General features: G+C 35.1%; 1 protein-coding gene across 2 annotated transcripts in view; it reads right to left on the minus strand.

The window, feature by feature from the left end:
* Positions 1–26,124, minus strand: part of Ptpmeg2 (Protein tyrosine phosphatase Meg2) — a 417,214-nt gene that overhangs the window by 13,274 nt on the left and 377,816 nt on the right. Inside the window, exons 5-9 of one of the 2 annotated variants that reach the window (XM_089642985.1) lie at positions 8,506–8,714; positions 6,780–7,114; positions 5,449–5,659; positions 3,003–3,166; positions 278–507 (exon numbers count right to left, since the gene is read on the minus strand). In XM_089642985.1, coding sequence (XP_089499111.1) covers positions 278–507; positions 3,003–3,166; positions 5,449–5,659; positions 6,780–7,114; positions 8,506–8,714 — 1,149 coding nt within the window. Of the gene's footprint in view, positions 1–277; positions 508–3,002; positions 3,167–5,448; positions 5,663–6,779; positions 7,115–8,505; positions 8,715–26,124 lie in introns of both variants that reach the window. The other variant, XM_089642978.1, reaches the window with a different exon arrangement.

The following is a 26,124-nucleotide window of genomic DNA, read 5'->3' on the forward strand; positions in this document are numbered from 1 at the left end:
TCTTCCATTGTAATACAGGTAGAACAAGGACAGCATACCTATCTGACGCTGGTACTCTAAAGATTACAATCCGTTTGTTAAGAAAGCAGAATCTATCAAACGTGCTGACTATTTCTGCACAGAGTCAAGAGTTTTGTAAGGTATTTTGGGGCTCCAGACGTGATTTGTACAGGGTCAGCAGTTGTGTACCATAATAGCATCGCAGGCCCTGCCCACAGAACACCCAGCTTCTGTTAGGTTAACTTGACTCGCGCTTGACTAACGAACTGTTACCCACCTTGAGGTTGGTGACCAGCATCTCGGTGACCCTGTAGTCAGGGTTGGACTCAACGGACTGTGTGAGCACGCTGAAGCCCTGGTAGGTGGTCTGTGTGTTGGGCGCCACGGGCCAGTATTGGCCGCACTTGGGCCGTCCCTGCTCCACCGTGCCCGTGGTCATCACAATCACCAGCGAGTGCTGCTCCCAAACCATGCGCCAGAAGTCACCAAACGTGTTAGGCAGGGGACCTGAAACAAACACGCACATAAACAATTAGTCATTGACAGCAATTGTTGAGAAACACAAAAAGGTAACCAACCACAAGAAATGAGTTTTTGTGTCAAGTATGTTGGAATCTCACAAAGACGCATCTCCCCAAGTAATATGGATACTAACAAATCTAGAAAGTATCTCATTACTTGTGCGTAAATAACAACGCATCCTCTCTTACGTTTTGGTGTCTTTTGATTCTATGCAGTTTGTCTCGTGAAAGATTAGAAACACATAAACGTATCGAAAGATCGATATTTACGCAGATCTATTTACCTGCACGGAATATAGGTACAAGAAGGCTATATTATATTTTCAATAAATACTTATCTAACCTAAGTCTACTTGTAAGTTTTGCATGTACTTTACGGCGGCAGAGTGTCGCAATAATTTGTTATGGAATCATTAGTTTTCTCCCTTTTTAAGTAGTTTTAGGTTAAACAATAAATTCATATAGGCGGGTTAAGGTAGGGGCTGTCGAAGGGATTAATTAATGCAGGTCTTGAAGGGGCCTTGAAATTTGAAAAGTTATTTTAAATGTTTGTATTGACAGACTTAATATTTTAATATTTTTTCATCCTTGTCCTTTCTTAAATAATAAGATTTTATATCTCATTTGCTAAAAAGTGAACGTCACCCTGGCTGTCTTTATTATCTACTTGTTTCTTCTTGGGAATAATGATTAATAAGTAGTTATGGTTCAAATATTGTTACAATATACTGTCAAATTACCCATCTGGTAACTCAAATACATTTTTTTTATCTTTTTGAAATATTTTGTTGTTTGTATGTAGTATTACTTTATGTTTGTGATTACTCTATGTTTGCTTCACTCAAATATAAATTCTTAACCTCGATACAGGCTTAGTCCTAGTGAGGTTAATTTTTATGAAAAAAAAAGTGATTTATGTATAGTGAGATGCAATAAATAAATATAATAAATAGAAGGAGGAAAAACAGATGCTGGTGGCATATCCCACATGCGCGATGAGTTACACATAAAATAACCCATTCTCATGAAGCCAACATCAACTGTGGTGAATGGGGGTTCCACTCGTGTCAGTCGAGTTTCGCACATATTGAAAAACTTGAGTCTTCTTTCAATCACAAAACACTGATCCCCATTTGAATTTTTTTTTAAATAATTAAGTTCCAACTTAACAAAACAAAGTCATTCTATGTATTTATATCGGAGCGTGTCATTCCTACGAATGAATTTATTATTTATTTATCTATTATTGCTAAAAATTTAAATCAAACTCCATAAATATCTAGTAATATATCTAAATATCTATCTTTTTTGCTCTCCTTAACATTTATTTTTTAATGTGAAAACCGCACAAAAGTCCCAACCGTCTGGAGCCAATGGGACTATGGCATCCCCAATCGGGGTATGTTGTGAAGCTGAAGGTAATGAGGAAGAGAAGGAGATGGGGAAGAGAAAGGCGGGGTAGTACCTAACTATTCAGATCTGGCCGTCAAACAAGCCATTTCAAGCAACGTTTCAATTCTGAATGGTGGTCTTACACAGGTGCGATACTGAGAGTATCTTTCACTCTGGAACATGCCGCAAATATACTGTATATTATTTTAAATTCATAAATCGTGAAATAACACAATTTTATCAAATAAAATTTACTTGCACACGCTGGGATTTGAACTCTCGACCTTGGGATTGCTAGTCGAGAGCCTTACCCATCCACCATGGAGGTGGCCGTTTTCGTAGAGAAGTTGTTTCTCACCCATTGACAGATCATAATTTGATAAGGGGCCGAGAATCAACATTCAAATTTTTTTTTTTAATTGACGCTGAATGTAGATTTGATAGTCATCAAATGTGATAGGAGTTTAAAACACCCAAACATAAGTGATTTTTACATCCCACTTAATACATTTTGGGCACTATGCTACCGGGAATGTTGCGAAAGGGATACCACATTGACGGACACTCGCCAGAAAACCGAGGTTCATGATATGACACATGCTGTCACATGTGTTTTGTGAAGTTGATGAAAATCAGTAGTAAAAAATGAACATCTATGGGTGTTACACTATCAAATATGGAAGTGTTCGCGTTGTGACACAAATAGACGTGCTATATCCTATACTACAATACAAAAATTGACTTCCCAGTCCGCTGTGTCGTACCGCGTCCCAGACTAAAAGACGTATAATATGTACATCACATCACATCTCCTCTGAAATCAAGTCAATAGTCCTCGTGTCCATGAATGTGTTAAATAGCATAATAATAATAATAATAACAATATTTGGATTTTGATGTTTGAATAATGTTTTGCCATAACTGGTCAGTTGGTCAATAGATCAATTGACTTTTTTAAAGCAAAGAAAATATAATTTCGAAATTTAATACATAAAAAGATATATCAACTTTTCATGTTTCTACAAATGTACAGAATAAATGAATGGTTTATTTGAGTGCATAGGATGTTTTCAGTAAAGCATGTTTTACCTTGCGTAGATATGAAGGCATTTTTCTGTTTGTATCCGTCAACGTAGTTAGCGTTGATGTAGTCACTGCACGGATCATTCTCGTCCAGCTGTGAAAGTAGAACACGGGAGTGATCGTAGCACAGGACATCATTGTAACGGTTCTTGGCTAAATTCTTTAATAATCTGAAACAGACAAAACAGGCTCATAAAACAAACAATACAACCAAATAATGTTTAGGTTACAAATGAAGATAAGGTAATACCTAAACAGGAGAGTGTAAGGATTACTACTGTCAGTAGAGTGCTACACCAAGGACACAACTTATTAACTCTATGCACGCGGCCGTATCAACTGTTGTTACGGCAAAAAGTCCATACTCACACGCGGCCGTATCAACAGTTGATACGGAAACTTTGAATGCCGATATTCCAGCGGTCTTTTGACATAAATTTATTTCCCGCTCGCTTGAACATTTGTAGAACTATCACGATGCTGACATCTACAAGAATTTCTCGAAAATAAATTTGTGTTTCATTTAAAAACATCGATAATCAAGTGAGCCTCTTCGCGCCTTCGAGTGCCATAGTTTACAATTTTGTCAACGGATGGCGTTAGTTCAATTTTGTTAGTATTTTGTGACATAAAATTTACGTGTCCAGTTTTAGAAAAAGTTTTCATAACAAAAAATGATAAGTGCTCATGGTGTTCCACTTGTGTCTATCAACGCAGTGGCCTAATTACACACACGCCGAGCGAATGGCGGGACCACATTCAAAAGATACGGTACGTCTTTGTATGAAATTTTATGTTTTTGTTTTTATAAACATCCAAGAGTGTTGACACACGAGGATTTGTTATCATATTGTGGAGAATAATCTGTTCTGTCTATATAGTCCAATAAATCATGCCAGAATGCTATAATTTGACATTTAATTGCGTGCATAGGTATTTGAAAATATGTACCGCGTACGGGTATAGATAAAACGGAGCAAATTAACGCGTTCAAAAGGTTAATGGTCAGACAAATGTAGGGAGTTCCACAAGAAAATTGTGGATTGTGAACATGATTAATAAGATTTTTTTAATACCAGAACGGCTCTGCTGAGCAGAAGACAGCTGGCAAGAATGGAAAAAAGCCGACAGCTGAACCGTAACCTGTCTAACAGTACCATAAAATGGGGTGAGTTCAATTTTCAACTATGAAACTAAAAAGCTTTTATATAAAAACATCTGTCAGAAATTTTTATATCTGTTTGAACTATTGAAATTTTTATATATATTTTTTAATTTGTACATTTGTTTGTTTGGGATCAAAATAAAAAATGGTGTTCAAAGTCTCCTTTCCGAGTGGGACGACTTTAATATGCCATTTGTTATAAGCTTATTACAATGATACGCCAATATAAAATAAAATTAAAAAAAAAAAACGAGTTTGAATTTTCAAGTGCACTAACTAGTAACTAGTCACAAATATTAATCGACACTGGTATACTTTACAATATAAATGATACAAAACTATTACCTATAATCTTTGAGGAATTCATAAAATGTATTTACATTTCCAAAAAAAAAACAGCTTCACAATTCAACAGACAATTTTTTTAATGTAACTAGCCACCAACTAATTTGACTCTTATTTTCGAAACGTCATTGTGTACACGTTGCCTGAAAAATTATTAAAATTAAAGTAAAAGTAATTTCTGAGTGGTAGCGAGAGTTATGCTGATAGAGATATCACAACGATAAAAGTCGCCACCGAATTAAAATATCGCACTGTATCACGGTACCTAGTCTAAGGTAAAGGAGCTTTTCTAGAGACGGCCAAGACTCTTCCAGGGGGTAGATTCGGGTTCGATGTAAGAGGAACAGCTGCGCTGCATTTTTCATACAAATTTAAATTTGCATTTGAGGCAAAAATACCCAACCAATCTAAATAATTGTTTTTTTAGTCAAAAGGTATAGCAAATATCTAGTATGGATTTGTGCTATTTTATTCATTGTGTTTTAAATTATAAAATAGAGGCTATTTAGGAAATAGATTTTTCATGATTTCAGAGCAGCCATTTCCAAAGTGGTATATTTCGACCTGCAGGGGATCCACGTCAACGAAAAAAAATAATTTGGGGGTGCATGACAAGCAAATAGAGGTGAACTTGCACATTTGATATCAGTAGTAATGTTATAACTTATACGACTTGTTTAATTCTTTATTTATAATTACGAATACCTCTTAAAAACCCATGCTATAATCTAGGGAAATACAAATTCAGGCATACCATCACTGGGGTAGACCCAAAACATCAGCAGGTGGTCTATGGGGCAAAAAAGATTGCGAACTTCTGTTTTAGAGGCAACATTAGCAATTTTTGTTAGTTAAAAGTAATCTTGCCAAGTTGTTAATTTTAACTGGAATCGCCCCTCAGGGTTGTAAAGCCAATGTTGCATGTATGAATGTTATACTAACTTGGTGTGCGTGAAGGTGCCTGTGGGCGGACACTGTTTGATTTCGTTGTATTGCTGCACAAGGCCGGCGCGGCCCAGCGAGCGCACGCGCGCCAGCAGCGCCGGCGGGGCCAGCCCGGAAGCGGGCGCGGCCGCCAGCCCGTCGTCGTCCGAGAACCCTGACGAGGCCGAGCCGCAAACCGACGAAGCGGACGAGCACCAAGTGTGGCCGGCTGCTAACCAACCAACAACAACACAAGCATTAGCAAACAAAATAAACTAAACAGATAAAATAATAAATTATTATAAGCAATAATTAGTCGCCTGTAATATCAATCCGAACTGACCGAACATCAGAAGGTGCTGGTTCAATTCCCGTCAACGGCATTTATTTTTACGAGGGAGATATTTTCAATTTGTATTGATATTACAGGCGACTAATTATTGATTATAATAATTTAATATCCTATGTGCTATGCATAAAAACCTTGTCTTAAAAACATTGGTTTATCATTAAAAAAATAATAAATACGTAGAGATTGTAGATAAATTATGACAAAATAAAAAAGCACAAAATTGTGAACTAATGTTTAAGAATTATTATAGCTGTGGTCCTGGTTGAAGGCAAGATAAGATGATGGATCTAAGCAAAGGAAAAATAGTGGCCAAATGGAATAAAGATGGTAAGTAAAACGGTGAGATCAGATAACAATCATAAAACAGGTGAAAAATAGCAGATGGTCAATAATACGACAGCAAAAAAGGCCTCATGTTGGGCGCCAAAAATAAATTATTTCTGCGGTTTTGGGTCAATAACTGACAAGTACAAAAATAGCAATGTTGTAAGTATTTGCTTGATATAAACAAAGAAAACATTTACATCTTATGCTGCGTATACATTTGAGAGCCGAAACGCAAGCCGAGCCTCGGATTATGGGAAAGGAATGAAGCAACCGCAAGCGGCGTTTAGCGCCATTTGCTTTTCCTTCATCTTCATCAATTGCTTTCCCATAATTCGAGAAATATAAACCAGAGAAACTTTTAAACTGTTCTCCTGAGGTTTAGCATTCATCCCTTATAAATGCAATGTAAATATTATGCGGCGTGTAAAGTCGGAATAGTGAAAAACTTGACATATTTTAACAGCATGGGTACAACCTTAAATAGGGGTTATGGCCGGATCTATATGGCCTATATCAATGCTGAACCAGTGTAATAATCTAATAAGTACCTAAGACATGTTTACACCTAAGACCACAGATATAGATTATGAGCACTAAGTTATAAAGATGTTTCAGACGGTCAATGAGATGAAAATCCTGAAAAGCAAGTTGATGGTATGAAAGCACTCACGCGATATCTTCAGATCCTCCTCGTCCCCCGAGCTGCCAGCCTTGAGCTTGTCTCCGCAGGCGCTGTCCCCGTTGGCGTTATTGTTTTGTTTCTTATCGGCGTGGTTAACGATGTGCATCTTGACATCCCCGTTGGCCAGCGGGGGCACCTTGATTCTGTCCTCCACGTCACACGTGTGGTCTGAAGTCATATTACCGTCGCCGCCACTCGTCTCCCGCTGGACGATGTTTCCGTTAGCGAGGATTTCAGGCGCTCGATTGCTAATAAAATTAGATTTGCTATCCGTTCCTGATTTTCCATTGCAGTTGGTCAATGCTCTGTCGCAGTGTTGCAGCCTGGAATGATAAACGATGCAATGAAAGCTGGTCTTGGAAAGAACCGAGCGCTAAAGATGATAAAGCTTACATGGACGACTACTGTTCTTGAAAGAAGAAGAGAAAAGAATGATGAGGGCCAAGGAAGATCTAAAAACGCATGATCAAAGCTAAAGGACCCGTTTTCAGCATTATATGAAAAGCAAAGTAAAAATATCAAAGCAAAGAAATAATACAAACCAATGAGATAAACTAAATGTGTAGGTACAAAATATTGTTTATCATACGTTGTTTATATAATACATCACACAGCAGTTACAACTTCCAGGAGCCATGTTGTAAAGCTGAAGGAAGTGGGGAAGGAGAAGGGCAAGAGGAACGTTGCGAATTATCCGATTATTCAAATCTGGTCAACTGAGCGTAACACTCATTGGTATGAAACTTTGAGCCATGACTTTTTTGGTTATTTTTTTTACAAGATGACACCAAGATCCATAATGATGAGATATGGAGTATAATAACTTGGGTTCAGAGAAAAGCACTCAGCAGAACCATCAGAAGGCATGCCAGAGTTTGTAGTGTTTGCTCAACGTGTTTGTTAGATCCACCAGGGGCAATGGTCTATCGGTAAGAAGGCTTGGGGCATAATAGAAATTCTAACTTCCACAAAGGCAAGCGATTCCATCACCAAAATCTATGATGAGATGTGGAGTATAAGGTTTAAAAACTATGTAAAACTTAGATTCGGCCAAGTTGGGTCTAGGGGGCAGAGCATATTGCTCAAGAGAAGCTCAGAAGGCAGAGTTTGTACGACTCATTAGACTCACCAATGATATGAAAGATTGGCACTTGCAGATCTTTTGAAATTTCTAAATTCCACAAAAGAATTTATCACCTACTTTCATAATGATGAGATGTGGAAAATAAATTGTAGAAACTATGTACAACTGAGGTTTGCCAAGTTGCAGACCACTGCAAATAGCAGAACCATCATGGCATGCCAAAGTGTTTGCTCTCAAATTTACCCTCAAGTTTCTAAATTTCACAGAGACAAGCGATTGCATCACCAAAATTTATGATGTTGAGATGCGGAAGATAATTTATAAAACGTGCAGAGCGTAAGCGCTCAAGAGAACCGGCAGTATTTGCCCAACTTGTTAGACTCATTATCCAAGGGTCATTGTCTTTGTCTAACAGAATGAAATCTTGCGACTTGCCAATCTCTTCAAATTTCAAAATTCCGTAGAGGGAAGCGATTCCATCACCAAAATCCATGATAATGAGATGTGGAATATCATGTATAAAAACTACGTACAACTTAGGTTCGGCCAAGGCGAAGAGCGTAGTGCTCATCAGAACCGAAGTCAGAAGGCATGCCAGAATGTGTTTGGTGCGTTGTTTGTTAGACTCACCAGGCGCCATGGTCCACGCGCAGGGGCCCGCCGAGGCTACGGGGAAGCGACGCACGCGGCACGTGTTGCGTCAGCTGCGGCACGCTCACCGTGAACACGCGCTCACGCAGCTTCTCGCGCACGAACAGGCGCAAGATCTTGAAGGGCGCCTTGAACCACAGTGGCGCGGTCACGATCAGCACCTTCTTGAGCTTGGCTGGGTAACCTCCCTGAGAAAGAAGAAAAATTTATTTATTAATTAAATCAAATAATTTAATGTCCTGTTTTGCTGTCCATATTTCATTCCATTTCTGGACTAAACATCTGCACCAACAGTGTAAAGAAAAAGTCGATAAACTTGTCTTTATACGCAAACAAACAAATTACTATTCATATCTTGGTAGATGGTAAAGTATGCATTAAAGTTCAATTTTTTTCTCAATCAAAGTTAAGTTTATGGGAAGGAAATACAAAAATAAATTATTAAAATAACCCAAACTAACACCCTAAAAACCTATTTTGTGCATGTTTACTTAAAACCCCGACTTAAAAGATCCTTTGCAAGCAGCAGAATTCAACAAGTTTACCAAAAGTCTAAATTGCCGACTGAAATTCCTGGTCTGTTTATTGCCCACTAATGGTGTTATAAAATAACAAGGCTCAAGGTCTGGCTCGCAGACTTCATTCTTGACCTGTCTTTTGCCCCAGCAGTGTTTCAAAACAACAAAATGTCAAACATCATTTAAATAATATTTAGAACTAACCAACGATTATATGTTCTACTTAAACTGACCAGTCTTAGTAGGTACGGTCTAAAATAGGTAATAAATTGTGTATAATAGTTCTACTGAATGTTCATTCACAATAAATAATGTTGAAACAATTCTGGATGCTGATAAAAATATATGCATTCTTCAGAACCTAATGCTACGCATACATACGCGAGCCGAACCGCCGAGCTAACCTCAACTTATGGGAAAGGAACGAAGCAACCCCACTTTATAATAACAAAAGTGTTTAATTCGGAATGTGGGGAGGTTTGTGCAATCCCACGCATCAACAAAGCATATACAAAAATAATACAATAATTTGAAAATAATAAGTATTAGATTAACGGGGCAAACAACTTTCCCCAGTGTGCTGCGATGCTAGAGTCTGGACTCTGGTGAGATTCCACGATAAGGACATTTTTAGAGTTGTTTGTCTTATCCCTTAAACTTGCTATCCGGACTCTTATGAGAGCTGCAAAATATGCTTGCAGAAGTATGTAAGTATCTAAGAAAATTATTGTATTAGTGGTAAAAAATCAACCCGTAAAAAACAAACTTTTTTTGAGAAGATTGAATCTTCCTAGTGGGGTGGGTTAACCCTGTAGTACTTTCAACACATTTATTCAGTTAGCAATGTTTTCTGTGTATTTCAAATGCGCTAAATACAGAGTTTTCCAATAAGAGGTGTTATTTTGAATAGCCCGCTATTTCGGTAGATGTTACTTTTGAAGCTGTAATTTTTTGACATTTGACAAGTAGAAACTACGCCATTAAAAAAAATGGAACGATACACGCTTCAACAAAGCATTGAAATTATTAAAATTCACTTGAGTGAATCAAATGCAAATCATCTTGAGTGATGAGGCCCATTTCCACCTCGGTGGCTTCGTCAACAAGCAAAATTGTCGCATCTGGGGCTAGGAAAACCCAAGAGTTATTGTTGAAAAGCCTCTCTATCTTCTACGTGTGACTGTTTGGTGCGGTTTATGGTTCGGCGGAGTCATTGGACCTTACTTTTTCGAAAATGAGGCTGGAGCAACAGTTACGGTGAATGAATTGCGCTGTCGAGAGATGATTATTGATTTTTTTATGGCCGGGATTGGATGGTGTTGATCTGGACAACGTTTACTTTCAACAAGACGGCGCTACGTGCCACACAAGCAACGAAACCATTGATCTTTTACGATTGAATATCAAAATAACACCTCTTATTGGAAAACCCTGTACATCCTTTTTTTAATTTTCCGTAAAAAAAATACTGTTTTAGAAACTAGGTAAAATTATCTTTCCGGTGTATGTATTTAAAATAAACATTAATTACTATTTCTAAATAATACAATTTTAGTATCAAAAGTTAAAAATGTAGTCAAAACGCTAACCACATTTTTACCCAATCATAGAAAAATTTGAGGCAAACTGGAGAGTCATTATTTCTCTTTCTAACGTCAAAAAAAATAAAGAATTTCCGCATGATATAGAAATAAAAAACTTTCATAAAATATAGACGCCCGGTCATATAGGACCCTCAAGCGCTGGAAGGGTTAAAAAGGAAAAGAAAGGGGATTTGTTTTTCCCTTTATTGATATTTATTATCAGTCTATACTCCACTGTATTTAGATGTTGTTTCTTCATATATTGTTCCTATTATATATATTTGTACTTACCAATAGCATAATAGTATTCTATTAATAGTGTAATAAGTGTAACTCTCTCACCGAGCACAAGAACCAGTTTTTTCATTGGTGAGATTGCGAACATAAATATATTTTGTAACCATATTATGTATTCATATAACATCCTGTACCCACTTATATATATTAAATAAAAAATAAAATTAAAAAATATTTATCAACTTATCATCCTAGAAAAAACACATTTGACAAATTCTTTAAAAAGGAAGAAGCAATAAATATGAGACATCCAAAAGAATGGCGCTGCCAAATCTGGTGTAAGATACGCAATCAATAAACACGTATAAATAATCTAAGCTCATTCTGATTGTAATCTAAGCTCATTCTGACTATAAAATACGCAATCAATAAACACGTATGAATAATCGAAGCTCATTCTGATTGTAATCTAAGCTCATTCTGACTGTAAAATACGCAATCAATAAACACGTATAAATAATCTAAGCTCATTCTGATTTCTTCACTCGGCTCCAAGCAGAGCTACCAAATTTAAACAAATACCCAAGATTATGGTAATAGCCCAACCCTTTGCAATTCGTTTCGCAACTACAAAGCACATATTTGAGCAGAACTCTTCAATTTAATAATACGTACCTAGTACCTAAGGCGAAATGAAAATATTATGAATTCATACAGAGCAGACACGCTGACTCTGAATAAATTCAACAAACCCAGCAACAGAGGTACGCTGTGCTTGGGCTCTCTCTGTATCAACCGGGAAGCTCCGAGGGAGAATCATCCTTCATATAAATGTGCATAATATTTATGGAAGGTAGAAACAGAAAAGCTGAGCCTTATTTACGTATGAAGTAATACCTACCGTGTACAAACAGCAAGTGCGCCTTGCGAGAGAGTCTGGCCTAGATACTGAATTAATGAAAAAAGCCTCTCGACTGTACAAAATCCCATTGATGTAATGTAGCTCTATGCAAAAACCGCAATCCATTTGATAGATTCACTTGTCTCGCGAAATTTTTAGACCATCAGGCGGTCTAGCACGGACGATATAATCCGTCATCTATGGTCAGTTGACGATATTAGCGAGCATGGTCGGAATATGATTACGACAGTCGCTAGACAAAAGCTGCTGCTTTTACTGCGGCCTCCAAAGGTGTCGGATAATCTGTCAATATGCACAACTTTTTGGATAATTTCGTTCGTTATCCAAAATAACTGGTATTATTAATGTACGGAGGAGAACTAACTAAGCTCTTAGAATTGAAAGAAATTGTATACACGATTATTACTGACTTTTGCTATTATAACCTTCTTGTAACTACATTCCGCGCAGAACACATATTATATTTTTGCAAAAGTATTGTAAACTGCATGCAATTTAAGTACAGGCGAGTATCTAAATGACCCAGTCCTGATATTGTTGTTTCAATTAAAAATTATTTTCGATCAAATAGTTCTACTTGATTGAGTATGTTGAAGGTGATTAGGCTCAGTAAATCAGGGCTGTTTATAATTCCATTAAAAATTTCAAAAATAAACTAAAGTCGGAAACAAGTCTTCTGTGAGAGTTTTAATAAATTTAATTACTTCATTTTCATGGTATGATTTTTCTACTGGTATTTCGATTGAGTGTGCTCCAAAGAATCTAGAGTTATTGATTTTTAAAAAAGCGAAGCTAGCAGTTCACAACGGAGTGCTGGTAGCTACCCTGTTGTGTGGCAGTAAGGTATGGAATTGGCAGAGGAAGGATGAAGGGTGAATGCTGTGGAAATGAGATCGCCAAGTCGTATGTGTGGTAACATCATGTATGATTGTGTGAGGAATGAGGAGATTCGCAAAGAATCAAGACTGATGTAAGCGTTAAGTTATGAGTAAGATTAAGAAAGGGACACTTAGATGGTTGGGGCAAGTAGAGTAAATGAACGAAGAAAAGAGTGTAAGGATAATATATAAAGTAGAAGAAGTTGGGGACGCCCGAGGAATACATGGCACGATCAAGTGAACCGAATACTTCAGTCAGGCCATGTAGTCAGAATAACAGAAGAGTATGTATGAATGTGAATGAAGCAAGGAGTTTGTGCCAAGACCGAGTTGTTTGGCGGTATGTCCTCTCTGCAGGGAAACGGCTTGATGGTTAACTGGTTAGTTAGTTACAAATTGATAACATGTAAACTGTCGATTTCCCGAAAATGAATAAACAAAATAAATTTTAAAAATTCTAATATTTTTTGTATCTCTCGGTGTATCTTTTTTCTATTTGCGTTGGTTGTTTGGTTTAATTTGTTTTATATTTTGTAGAGTAATCCTTCAGAGGTATAAAACCCGGCGTAGTGGATCAGCGATTGCAGTCACGCCACCTTCACGTGGCTTAGAAACGGCTGATTATTTTTACCGGCTCGTAAACGAAGACTTATTACGCAACCGGCGAACTCTGAAAAGTCGTTAAATTCGTTATAACGGATATTCCGCGAACGCCGAACGCCGACAGCCAACACAACCAACCCTAAAGCTTTGCATTTAGCCAAATGAATTCGATCAATTCATTTCACGAAAGCAGCTTAAAACAGAACCGATTTAGAGACGACATCTAAAGAGCTTTTAACCATTCAGGCCTCTGGCATATTAACCGTTATATTTCTTAAAGATGTTGTCAGAAAGTCGGAGAATTTAGGTGTTTTTTTGTTTCTTAATCAAATTAAGTTGAATATTTCACGTCTAATACTAAAATAAAATGGGATATTTCACGTGTCTTCCTAATACTAAAAACTTTTTTTTGAGAGGTGATGAATTTTATTTTTTTATAATTAGAAATAAACATATAATTTTTGAAGTATTACAATTTCAAAATAAAAAATTACTGCCACCTCACTTTTAGTTGTTTCTTCAAAAAATAAAATTCAAAGTATCATATTTGTTTCTCAAATTGCGGTCGGAACCTTTGGTTTCATGGAGGTGTAGGTACATTTTAATTATTCTGTGGTTAACTTAGATTTGAATATTGGTGTTTTCTCCTTCTAACACCGTTTAGTTCATATTTCTAATTATGACGGTAACGGAGACACAACTATTCCTATGAGACCATAGCAAACAAATTGACTGCTGTTTATTCCCAAAACTGAACAAATTAACCTGAGGAGTTAAGTATTCGTTTCTACGAGTTTGTAGCTGAACTGAAGAATCATTTGTCTATCAAGTTTATCATTTTTTATTGGACAAACCATCAACATTGGTTAATTTATGATGAGCCGGAGCACATCTGTTTTTGTAGTCTAAGCTTGGCTTTGACGTTAAATCCTAACTAATGTATTCATTCGATGTTCGGAATCTGGAGTATTTTATGTTGGATTGCGAAAGGAATAATCTGAGAATGTATATTCTAATCGTAAAACGAATCAATACAAAGTCTTGATAAATTTAAAACTGCGCAGTTGGATTCTACTGTAATGGTATTATTGTAGACATTTCATTCGATAAGGTCGCAAGGTTTCCTTGGAAACTTATTTAAATGTATAAAAATTTCAAGAAATCATCTCAAATAGTCATTTATCATCCCTAAAACTTTAGCCTGGTAATATTTTATCAAGTTAGAACTGGTATAGTGATAATCATAAAAAAACATATTAATAATACTAATGATATTTGGATTATTTGTATAGCGCCGTTTTTGTGATAAATCACCTCATTAGGTGATAACAAAAAACCTATTTATTGTTTCTTTATATTGTATCTTTTTTACGTTAGAATTTTAACCTCACTAGGAAAAGCCTATGTTGAGGTTAATAATTTTACAAAATAATAGAAATAAAAAATAGCACAAAGATTATATATTAAGAGAACAATATTGTTACTTTAACATTTCTACGAATTACACTTACATGGTACCTATTCATCTAATTCCAGCCAATTCATTACAATGTAAAGCTGCTGCCACACGCAAAGCTCACATCAACAGATAATATAAAGCACAATAGCGCTCGCCATACAATCCCATACAGACCCGACACACGTAAAAAGATAACGCGCTATAAGTGTGGTTCTGAACTTCGCTAACCGAATTTATTTTACGTAACCGCTCCCGACGCGATATTTGAAAAGTTATGCGTCCCCCTCTCCGCAGTAAAAAGGAGAGGGGGTCATTTTAATTACGGAGCTACCAACTAAGTTCCGTGTTCCCTTTGACAGCCATGACATAAGCAGCCTAATAATGCATTTCTTATTTATTATGTTAGCTCATATCGTCATGTGTGCTAGTAAATTTAGAAACATACAAAAAAAACTTTATTTGGCAAACATACTTAACATATATTTAAAATATAAATATAATCAATATTTGAATTTGAAGTAAACAAATTTTCGCCCTTTCAAAATTAATCATATTTTTAACTCAGTATGTTTATTTGGTAATATCATTCGGTTTTATGATAAAGTTGGACGGCCCGATACCTACATAGAGAAGCTTCTAGTTTGTTTTTTTTTTTTTTTTTTTTTTTTTTTTTTTATTGAATAAATAGTTAATACATAATATCAACAAACAAGTCCTGCTAAGCCGATTGAATTGGCTTGTCAACAGGTGCTTAAATTTAGTTTCAAATACATTTTTTTAAGTTATAATTTACATCTTATATCTACAGAATTAACAATTTTTCATACAATTTTTCATACATAATTAAAATAAATATTTTTTTTCCGATAGCCAATTTTTCACCATATATTTAACCTTATTCATAGATTTACATTGCTTTATAGTGTCAGGTAATAAATTAAATATCTTCGGTATGTTGTATTCAAACGTTCTCTGTCCGTATTTATTATTAAATTTCGGAACTATTAACCCGTCATTGCGCGTGAATCTAGTACTGTATTTATGTTCTAATTTTTCTTTATGCTGCGGGGTAAATATATACTGAATTATGATTTTTTGCCATAGTATAGCCTTAACAGGTAAAATTTTGGCACTCTGAAACAGCAACGGTGTATTATGTCTCTGTTTAAAAATATTAGGGACGACTAGTAATTTTACAATTGCGTTTTGTACAACTTGGACTTGTTTCAGATTGGTTATACTAGTATTTCCCCATATGGTTAATCCATATCTTATAATAGATTCTGCCATTGACATATATATTATTTTAAGTGTTTCAATTGATAGGAAAAAATTTAATGTGTACATTCTGCCAGCAATTGATCTGAGTCTTTTACAGGTTTTTTTAATATGTTTGTCCCATTTGAAAAAGCAATCTACTGTAACACCAAGATAGACATATTCTGTAACTAATTCTAAGCTTTCACATTTACAATTAGTCGGGATATTTTTATGGATGCAATTAAAACTATGAGAAATAATATTAGGATTAAATTGAAATCTGGCATTAGGTGATCTTATATGCATAACTTTGGTTTTTTTAGCATTTATTAATAGTCCTGCATCATGTGACCATTTACAAAGTTGATTAAAGTCAATTTGCATGAGTTCAATTGCAATTTTTAGATCTTTATGTGATATGACCAATGCCGTATCATCTGCAAATACAAAATGTTTAACAAAAGAGAAAAGTTTTTTCATTATAGTTACATAAATTATATATAGTGTAGGTCCCAATATGGAACCTTGTGGAACTCCTGCAGATACATTCTTTGTTTTACTAAAAGTATTATTTATTTTGGTACATATTTTTCTATTTCTAAGATAATCTTTAAATAAATTTAACACATTTCCTCTTATTCCAATTTTTTCTAAGGTTTCTATCAGTTTTTTAGAGTTAATTGTGTCAAAAGCTTTAGAGTTATCGATAAATAACACAATAACATGTAATTTATTATTTAATTGATTATTTATGTAATTGGAAAAATCTTGCAGTAATTTTTCAGTTTTTTTTTTTCTTTGAAAGCCATATTGATTTGGATCTATGATAGCGAATTTTTCAATGTAATTATTTAATTTATTTGATAAAAATTTTTCGAGAATTTTTTCTAACGCAGGTAGTATACTAATAGGCCTATAATTTCCCAGTTCAATGTGTTTTCCACCTTTAAATATTGGTCTAGTAATGCTACATTTAAATTCTTGTGGAATTTTTGCTTGCTTTATTATCGTATTGATTAAATGAGTAATTATTGGCCCAAGAGTTTTTATATTTCTTTTTAAATCAAACATTCTTATATTGTCAATACCTGTGCTTTTAGAGTTTTTCATTTTTTTAACAATGTTTTCAATATCAGTTATAGTAGCTCTTGGTATAAATAAACTGTGAGGCAGTTCTTCCAGTACAATATTAGTAGCTTTGTGATTGCATTTATGTAACATGTTGCTGATGCTATCCGAGAAGTAATTCACAAAATCATTTGACACAGAATCCTCAGTTCTATCTTTTAACATATATCGTGTTATTGTTTCATCACAATCGTTTTTGGGTTTACGTCCTAAAATATTATTTATCACATCCCAGGTTTTTTTTGTATCATTAAAACAGTTTTTAAATTTATTATTATAGTAGTTAGTTTTATCTTTATTTATAAGTTTATTGACAAGGTTTCGTGATTTTTTGTATTCTGTTTCATATGTTTTGTTTGTTGGTGTACTTTTCCATTTTTTATATTGTTTATCCCTTTTATTTATTTGACATAATAATTCACTGCTTACCCATTCATTTATTGCATAAGGTCGTGTTTTCGGTTTTTGCACTATCGTTTTAGAACTGCTCTTGTAAAATTTATTAAATAAAGATTTTATTTTTTCATATAATGAAATACAATCCTCATCCTCTATAAGTTTACTCCAGTTATAATCTCTGATATGTCTATCAATATCCTTTTGTGAGATGATTTGAATATACTTATTTGCAAAGTCTACCTGACGTTTATGACATTTTATATTAATAGCAGTGATAAAATGATCGGCAATATTATTTTCACAGACGCAAGCTGTTATTTTCTTGCCTCTAAATTTGGCAAATATATGGTCAATACACGTGCGAGTAATTTGTCCATTTGATACAGCTTCTCTGGTTACTACATTGATGCATTTAGTTAAATAATGGTTAGTAAGTAAGTTTTCATACGAAGTTACAATATTATCTTGTTCATCAAGCAAATTAATATTTATATCTCCAAGTAAGATAATATTTTCCTTACTATTAATTGTCTCAAGATATGATGATAATTCCGTCAGAAATGAAGATTTACTGAAATTAGGAGGTCTATAGATAGCTATTATATTGACTTTAGTTTTGTCCTGGAGTATGAGCTTTCCTGATATATTTTCAAAATGTATTGATTTTAATGTTTTTAGTCTAAATTCAAATTTGTTTCTTATATACAATATAATACCTCCTCCTGACTTATCAGTCCTGCAGTAGTTATATGCATTATATCCAGGAATATTGTAAATACACATACTTTCAGTTTGAACAGATGTTTCATCAGAATGTCAATATGCTTCAAACAATTAATTAAATATATATGCAATACATCCCAATATTTTTGTATAGATCTAATATTTAATTGAATACAAACAAGATTATCAGACGAATTTATGTTTTGTTTTTTTATCCAATCTTCTAAATTATTTACTGTACTACTTTCTATTTCATTATCATTATCTATATAAGAAAAATTATTCTGCGCCATTTAATTCGTGATGGTAATTAATTATTTTCTTGTTTTGTTTAACAGACATATTTTGAGTATAAATTGTAGAATTTAATGTTAAATATTTAACAAAATAAAAGTGATTGTATTTGAAGCTAATTGGTACAAGTAATTTTTGATAAAGGCTTAATAAATATAAAATAAACTGTATGTTCACATCTAGTGTTATCTCAGAATATTTTTCATATTTTAAAAAAAAATTTAAAAGCTGTTTTTATAATTATGAATGTGAAATGTAGTACACAGTGAAAAAATGCATGTTTAAGTAAACAAAAAAATGTTGTTGAAGGTGACGTTATGATATTACTATTAAAAAAATAATGTAATATAATAATGTTATTTTTGTTAGTTAATTTGTGATTTTTTATAATTTTTATAACGATATTTATGTAATAAAATGTAATAACACTAAATCTACTTTGAGACAGGTTTAATCTTATTTCTAGTCAATATTCTATTTTTTCTTTTGCTAAAAAGCTCATTTTTTTATACACAATACATTTCGTTTTATCGTTTGCAGAATGCCTGATGTCAATATTCCAGTTCATTTTTTTATTTTTTTTATCACAATTTTTACATTTAGGTTCTTTATCTTTGTTAGCACAATCTTTGTAGGAATGATCATTGTTGATTGTTTTCCTGGGTAATCTGGTTTGCTCTCGTCAGCTCTCGTGCTCTCTTCTCGTTCCCTGCCCTGGTGTTGGTCCTTGCCGCCTTTGCCTTCGACATTTTTGGAAATCGACGTGAGCTTATTTTACAATAATTTATTATATGTCGCTTTCGTCGATCGGCGTGCGAACTGCGAATTTCCTGATTCGACGGAGAGGTTATGTCAGGTTATATGAAAATGCGCTATTTACGCGCAGATTGTTTAAAATCTAAAAAGTTTATAAATAGCATTTATAATTATATAGTTGGCGGCATCATCATCTGAGGATGAGCTGTCCAACAGATCCAGCAATAGGCGACAAGTATCATCCATTTCGAAAACGTGCTCAAGCTGTCAGTAAGTAAAGTTGTCACTTTGACAGATGAAATTATGTTCCTCGGCCGCTCTCGAATTCAACTGACCCCCTCTCCTACCATAGGAAGAAATATTTGATAGCGTCGTGTGTCGGTAGAAAAGATGATGCGCTGTACATTAACTTTTGATGTGAGCTTTGCGTGTGGCAGCAGCTTAATGTAGTAAACATGTAGGGTGACCATGATACATTGATATTTAATTGCAAGAAAAAATATAATAAACTATTATTTTAAAAAGGAGAGAAGAAAGAAAGAGAAAAAAATTACATTATAAAAGGAAAAGGATGACAAAGATGAAAGAATATGTTGGAAATCCTCGGATAGCGCAAATAATTTAACATTCTTTTCAAATGTACACAGGGAATTTGACGACTTAATGTGATCTGGAAGACTTTAAATAGAAGTGAAGTCTGGTACAAATAATGTCTTTGCCCAAATGAGGATTTAGGGTGAATTGCCATAAAGTTCAGACCAGAGCCAATTCTTGTAGTACGAATTTGCTGCGTTCTTTTCGCAGAACTAATATTGTTAAAAAATCTGCACAACGTTTGTGTGGTATATAGTTGTTTTAAATTCACGATATTACATTCCTTAAAAAGTAACTGTGTATGTCTAAATTTTTCTTGAGAATCAGTTTTTGGGCAATATTAAGTGATTCTATTACAGTCTTCAGGCAGGAACCCCAGCACACTATATTATACGAGAATTTAATTCTTCCGTGTCTAGTACATGTCTGAGATCTTTAAAAATGTAGATATATTTATATCACGTATACTCGTCTCGTTCCTCGATTGACCTAATAATTCCAGTAACTTTCCTTCATCTACTATCACCGCACGATGTACTAAAAACAAAGCGTATTCGTTTCATCTCCTACTAGAAGTAACAATTCGGTTAACAACCGTCACCCACGCTCGTTTACTACCTCAAGGACTCATTACAAACCAAACAATACAACTGTCTTATTAGATCTCGGAAAGGTCAGCTTTACTTCTGTTTTCTTCTATGCTACTTCTTTGGATAACCGTATTCCAGGGATGCTTAAAGAGGAAGTATTCGGCCCACGTTTATTACTTCAATCAGGAAAGATTTTATACATTCAAGAATAGGCAAAAGAAAAGATATATAACTGCTGTTATTTAGTGCAGTTATTAATATCCAGTTAAGAGGAAGCTACAAGCCAAAAATGTGTATATTCTTGGTATACCTTATAATGTAGGTAATAGGCATTAAAATCGCTTGATAAACGGAGTCTAGACACGTTAGATTTCAAGTACAAAAATGGGTTTTATTTATTTTTTAAATAATTTTAAAAGAAAGCAAAAAAGTTAATCAAGTGAAACTGTCACAGGAAATCTTAGCTATAATACTGTATTTTTTAAAAGTCGTTTCCTTTACGCGTTCATACGTTTCTATTGAAAAAAATATTTTTTAGTAGTTTACATATATATTTTTTATTAAGTAATTTATTTTTTAATTGTATTCTACTCAAGCGAAACGATAGGAAAATCTTCAATTTATCTAAAGCATATTTTTTGGTATTCATAATATGTACCAATTCGTTATAAAGATTAATCAAAATAGTGATTTAGCATTAAGATACAGCAGCGCGTCGACAATGTTCACGGAACTAGGACTCAATGGATTTGCCGGTCTGATGAGACACCGGGTCACTGGAGCCAGGATGCGGCTAATGGCCTCCGCAAACAAGTGGTGACCGCAGCCTACCAGCACCAAGCGCCACTCCTGAGTGAGCGCTGGGCCCAAGCGCACTCAAGACCACACCCTGCATAGTTTTTCTTATTTGATAATTTATTATATCTATTGTACAAAAAAAATGTATATCTATATGGGACGTGTGGGATTGCACTAACCTCCCCACATCCTGTAATAAAATAATATTAATTATTATTATTATTATTAAGCTTCGCCTTACGATAGTTTTGACAGTTAGTCATAGATGGCGGTGCTTGCACTCTTGGGACCCGAATGGTTCCGACTGAAACCGAGGATAGCCGATTCATAGAAAAGAAGCTCATTTGTATTTCTAGTCCCAGGCAGAATAACTAATAGACTCAACCAGGACGGAAGTGTGTCCAGTAAGACTTTTATTGTAGTTATCTACGATGATAAACTTCTTATAATCTTGAAAGAATCGAGCATTTATTAGATACTCCATATATCAAGTATATTAAATAGCAAGTGGTAAAACTCACGCAGTAGTCCCAGACATTACAATAACATTGTCTAAAAATCATTATGCCCTACTTAACTACAGAGATCTCATCCGAGAGTGAACTTATCCGAGGTTAATGCACCGTAATATGGAATTTCTTGAGGCAACGAATATATTTAGCCTAGAAACCAGACGTTATGCAAATCTTGATAACTTAGTTTTGATATAATGCATAACTCTGTTGATAGCCCATTTCTCTTGGAATGCAATGGTTTCATAAGTGCCCGAAAACTTCAGCCGTAGTCGTCACCACGTCTTGTTCAAGATACCACACAGCAGAACAGATGTTCTAGCAAAGCATAGCACGTCAATTTACAATATCATCAATAGAATGAAATTTCCAAAACAACAAATATAATTATTTAATGAATAATCTGTCGTACAATAATCTATATTGATATGAAAAAAATAATGTTTCTTTGTTTTTCCTCTATAGACTCAAAAACTAGCTACTGGACTGATTTCGCTGAAAATTCCAAAGTTTGTTCTCATTAGTGTCAGGAGTGTTTAGAAAGTGGTTTGAATGTTGGAAGGAAGAATTGATGCATTATTTTTTGATAATATTTGAAAATCTCCTACTATCACCACAGTAAGCGGAAAATGTTGCTTGTGTTGTGAGGAGGACTTAGCCAGCCGAGGAATTGAACACACTACACCTGGGTGGGACCCAAACGCGATGTCAACTCAGCCACCCATATCCCAGCCAGAATAATATTATTTCCACCTTAAGAATGAACCCAGTTTTCAGGTACACTTGAATTCACAATCTCATAACTTTGCTCCAAACCATCCATAACCCCGAGCAACGCCGGGTACCCGTCAGCTAGTAATAAATAAAATTTAAAAATCTTTCCAACGAAATTCTCTAGCTGGATTATTTTCCATAATGCTGCCTTAGTTAACGGTTTAAACTAGAACTAAGTTATGTATTATTAGATAGGCACTCGTATCTTTAGTGGGTATTAGTGTGAATTCAGAGATTTGGAAGAAAAATGGAGAAATATGAAGGGAGGAGCTAGTGCAGATGTAATTGGGTGTAAATTATACAAATTGAATGAAATAAATTAGTATTATTTTACTGATGCTTGATTAATTTAGCATCCCAATAATTAAACGAACTCAATCAACTCAAATAATAATACCGCGTATTGCTCAATCCAAATGTTTTGATCTGCGGTAATCTAAATACAGGTCATGCAAAAACTGACAAGAACTTGGCGAACAAGCTGTTATGTCTGTACAGATCTCAAGCACGTCCGATAGTTGAATTCGATAGATACACAATACACACCTTTCAAAGGACTCGATTAACCTGATTGGGTTCATCTGACAAGGAAATTGACCAGTTACAAATAATAAATGTATCATGTATCGATTGTGCATGCATCATATACCACAGACTAAACGTAGACACAACTATGTATATGCAGCTCCCTTTAACACATATTCATGCATTCCCCCACCCAACTGGTTACCCAATTACCTGTCCCTGTCTGACAGTGATTTGCAACAATTTGTTTATACATGACCAGTCCATACAGTGTACACGTTAATAGTTTTAATTCGAGAATTACGGAAGCTAATGCAGCGACGATCACGCAGTGATACTCAAATCCATAATATCGGTCAGAATCCTTTCCAGTTCTGATTGCAAACCACAGCTACCCCAACAGTTTTATCAAACATTAATTAAAGTTCACCGTAAAATTACAAACTAATTCGCATACAATATTGCGACTACAGTATATAATTACGATGGAGCTTGCAAGGAGGAACTATCAGGACAGATCGTTCATAAATTGATGTCGGCAGCATCAGAAATAGTCGTTCAGCTTTCACCGTATTTTGTAAAAGGGCTCGCGTGTAGAATGAGCAACTTACCGCCATACAGCTCTCCTCTTTCAGTTCAAAAAGAATTCTTGAAAACTCACATTAACAAGTAATTTCCTATAGATAGGTTATAACCTTTTTAAGCCGTCATACAGCGACGCCCAACCGGGTGGCACTATAGTGTACCACCTACCTACCTATATAGTGTAAAACCAGTTTATCTACTGTGAAAGTGTCATAAAATAAACTTAATGAAAAATGTAGAATGTAGCGCTACTTAAAAAAACATAAAAGCACAGAACATCCAGCTCAAATTAACCACCCAACGAGCTGCGGTAGAAGCGCGAACTTGTTAAAATATTTAATTTTCCACAAGCTCGCGTTTCATAAATATGTTGGAAATAATAATATTGGGTTGAGAAGCCAACCCCCGAGTTGCCGAGTTACCGCCCCTCGCATGTAAAGTGCAACAATTTATAGCTGCTCGGGTGATCATGCGCAGTATACGACCTGCCTTGCCACCCCGCCCACCTCCCACTGCCACCTACACAATCTGCAGCCCAACCCCCCGGACACACAACCTCCCCCAGGCGGAGCTTCACAAACTGAGGAAAATTCAATCAAATAAATAGACTCTGAAGATTTTATAAAATATTTTTTCATATTCATTTTTTAAAGAATGTATATCAAACTGAAATAATGCCACGAAACAATATTGCTTGATATTATTAAGTACGTAAGCGTACAACTATTTCCAGCCGTAGTTTAACTACCCACCACGACATGACTGACACAAATATTTGATAGACTAGGTCATGCCTTGACTTACAACGACGTCACGGGCCTCTAATCCAATCGTTTTTTTATACTGTACGTTGTGAATTTTGTTTTCGATATATTTAGTGTCTAACCATGTTTTTACTTGCGTGATTCACAATTCCGCTACATTATTCCAATCTTTATATTTAAGAGTAAATCTGTGTCGTCCGCATAACTAACTGTTTCTCCATTTTTCAGGGTTCATTAATGTAAATAGAGAATAGAACGGGCCCTAATATGCTTCCTTCTGGAATTCCAATGTAATTGGCAGTGGCTTGCTAGTATGGTGATTAATTTTAACTTGTTACGTTCTATTACTCATATAATTACATGCCAAAAAAATTGAAAGCGATTATAAATTGAAATTACAAAATTAACGTGCTCTTTTGATTAGTTGGAGTTCCTCAATTTATTGATCTATTGAATTGTCTCATCTCGATTGCATTCAGTTTACTTTCGTCCTTATATCTATCACAACATTTTCAAACCATAATATAGCACGAGCTTTTTGATTGCAGAGTTTAATTCAGTCATGACGAATTATGTTTCAGGCAAATAAAACGTATAATATCTGAGTGTATTTTGAGAAACTCCGTAACGGTTCGTTTAACCTCTCCCTGACACGTGGATCCGGTACCGCGGGGGGCGAATACGAACTTACCAACACCCTTAAGGCGAAGGCAGTCGTGGCCGGGCTGATAGCACGACGGGGCTGAAATTGCAGGCAGCTTTGTAATCCCGCTTGTTGCTAGTTGCTAGACAGCTCGAACATTTAAGCTGTGAGCACCCGCCGATTCTCCGGCACTAACTTATCCAGGAATATAAGCCGCTCCTCCGGTACAAACAAGTTGTAATATAGGGGTGGGATTAAAATGACTTGAGCTACACATTACACATTGGGTATGACGTTACCCGCTAACTTTGGAGCTCTTTACTTTTACACAGTGTTAGGGGTGATAGCGTTATTCTTACTTATAATAATGACAATCTCTAGTAGCAGAAGATGCATAATATTATACATATTGCTTGAAATCATACATTTTGTTTGTTTTACCAACGAGTAACTATTTTTCTAATCTTATTATATCAATGAATGCTTCTCAAGATGTAGCCAAGAAAAATCTAGTATTCTTCCTTTTGTTTAATTAGTGCAACTATTATTATTAGACAATGTTAGGCTATTCCATGAAAAACAGGAAAAAAAACATTTTTTCAACAGGATTACCAATAATTTAAAAAGTTTCTTAATAAATTTGCAATATTTATTTTTCTCTGTGTAGTTTTAGTGAGTAAATTTTGGTAGCAATCACGTACACACACGCGGACATATACGCAAATCTCTGAAATCAGATTACATTACAACAGTTAATATACGAAATAAATGTTGGTCATACCCGATCGGTATTTGACGAGGTTGTTAGCGCGGTTATCTCCAGTCCCAGGGAAGGAAAGCACAAACCAATCCTCGCAATCTAAATTTTGGTAGCAATCACGTACACACACGCGGACATATACGCAAATCTCTGAAATCAGATTACATTACAGCAGTTAATATACGAAATAAATGTTGGTCATACCCGATCGGTATTTGACGAGGTTGTTAGCGCGGTTATCTCCAGTCCCAGGGAAGGAAAGCACAAACCAATCCTCGCAATCAATCAATCAG

Source organism: Hesperophylax consimilis, chromosome 2 (assembly GCF_061612785.1).
Source record: "Hesperophylax consimilis isolate HC1 chromosome 2, BYU_Hcon_1.0, whole genome shotgun sequence".
Lineage (NCBI taxonomy): Eukaryota > Metazoa > Arthropoda > Insecta > Trichoptera > Limnephilidae > Hesperophylax > Hesperophylax consimilis.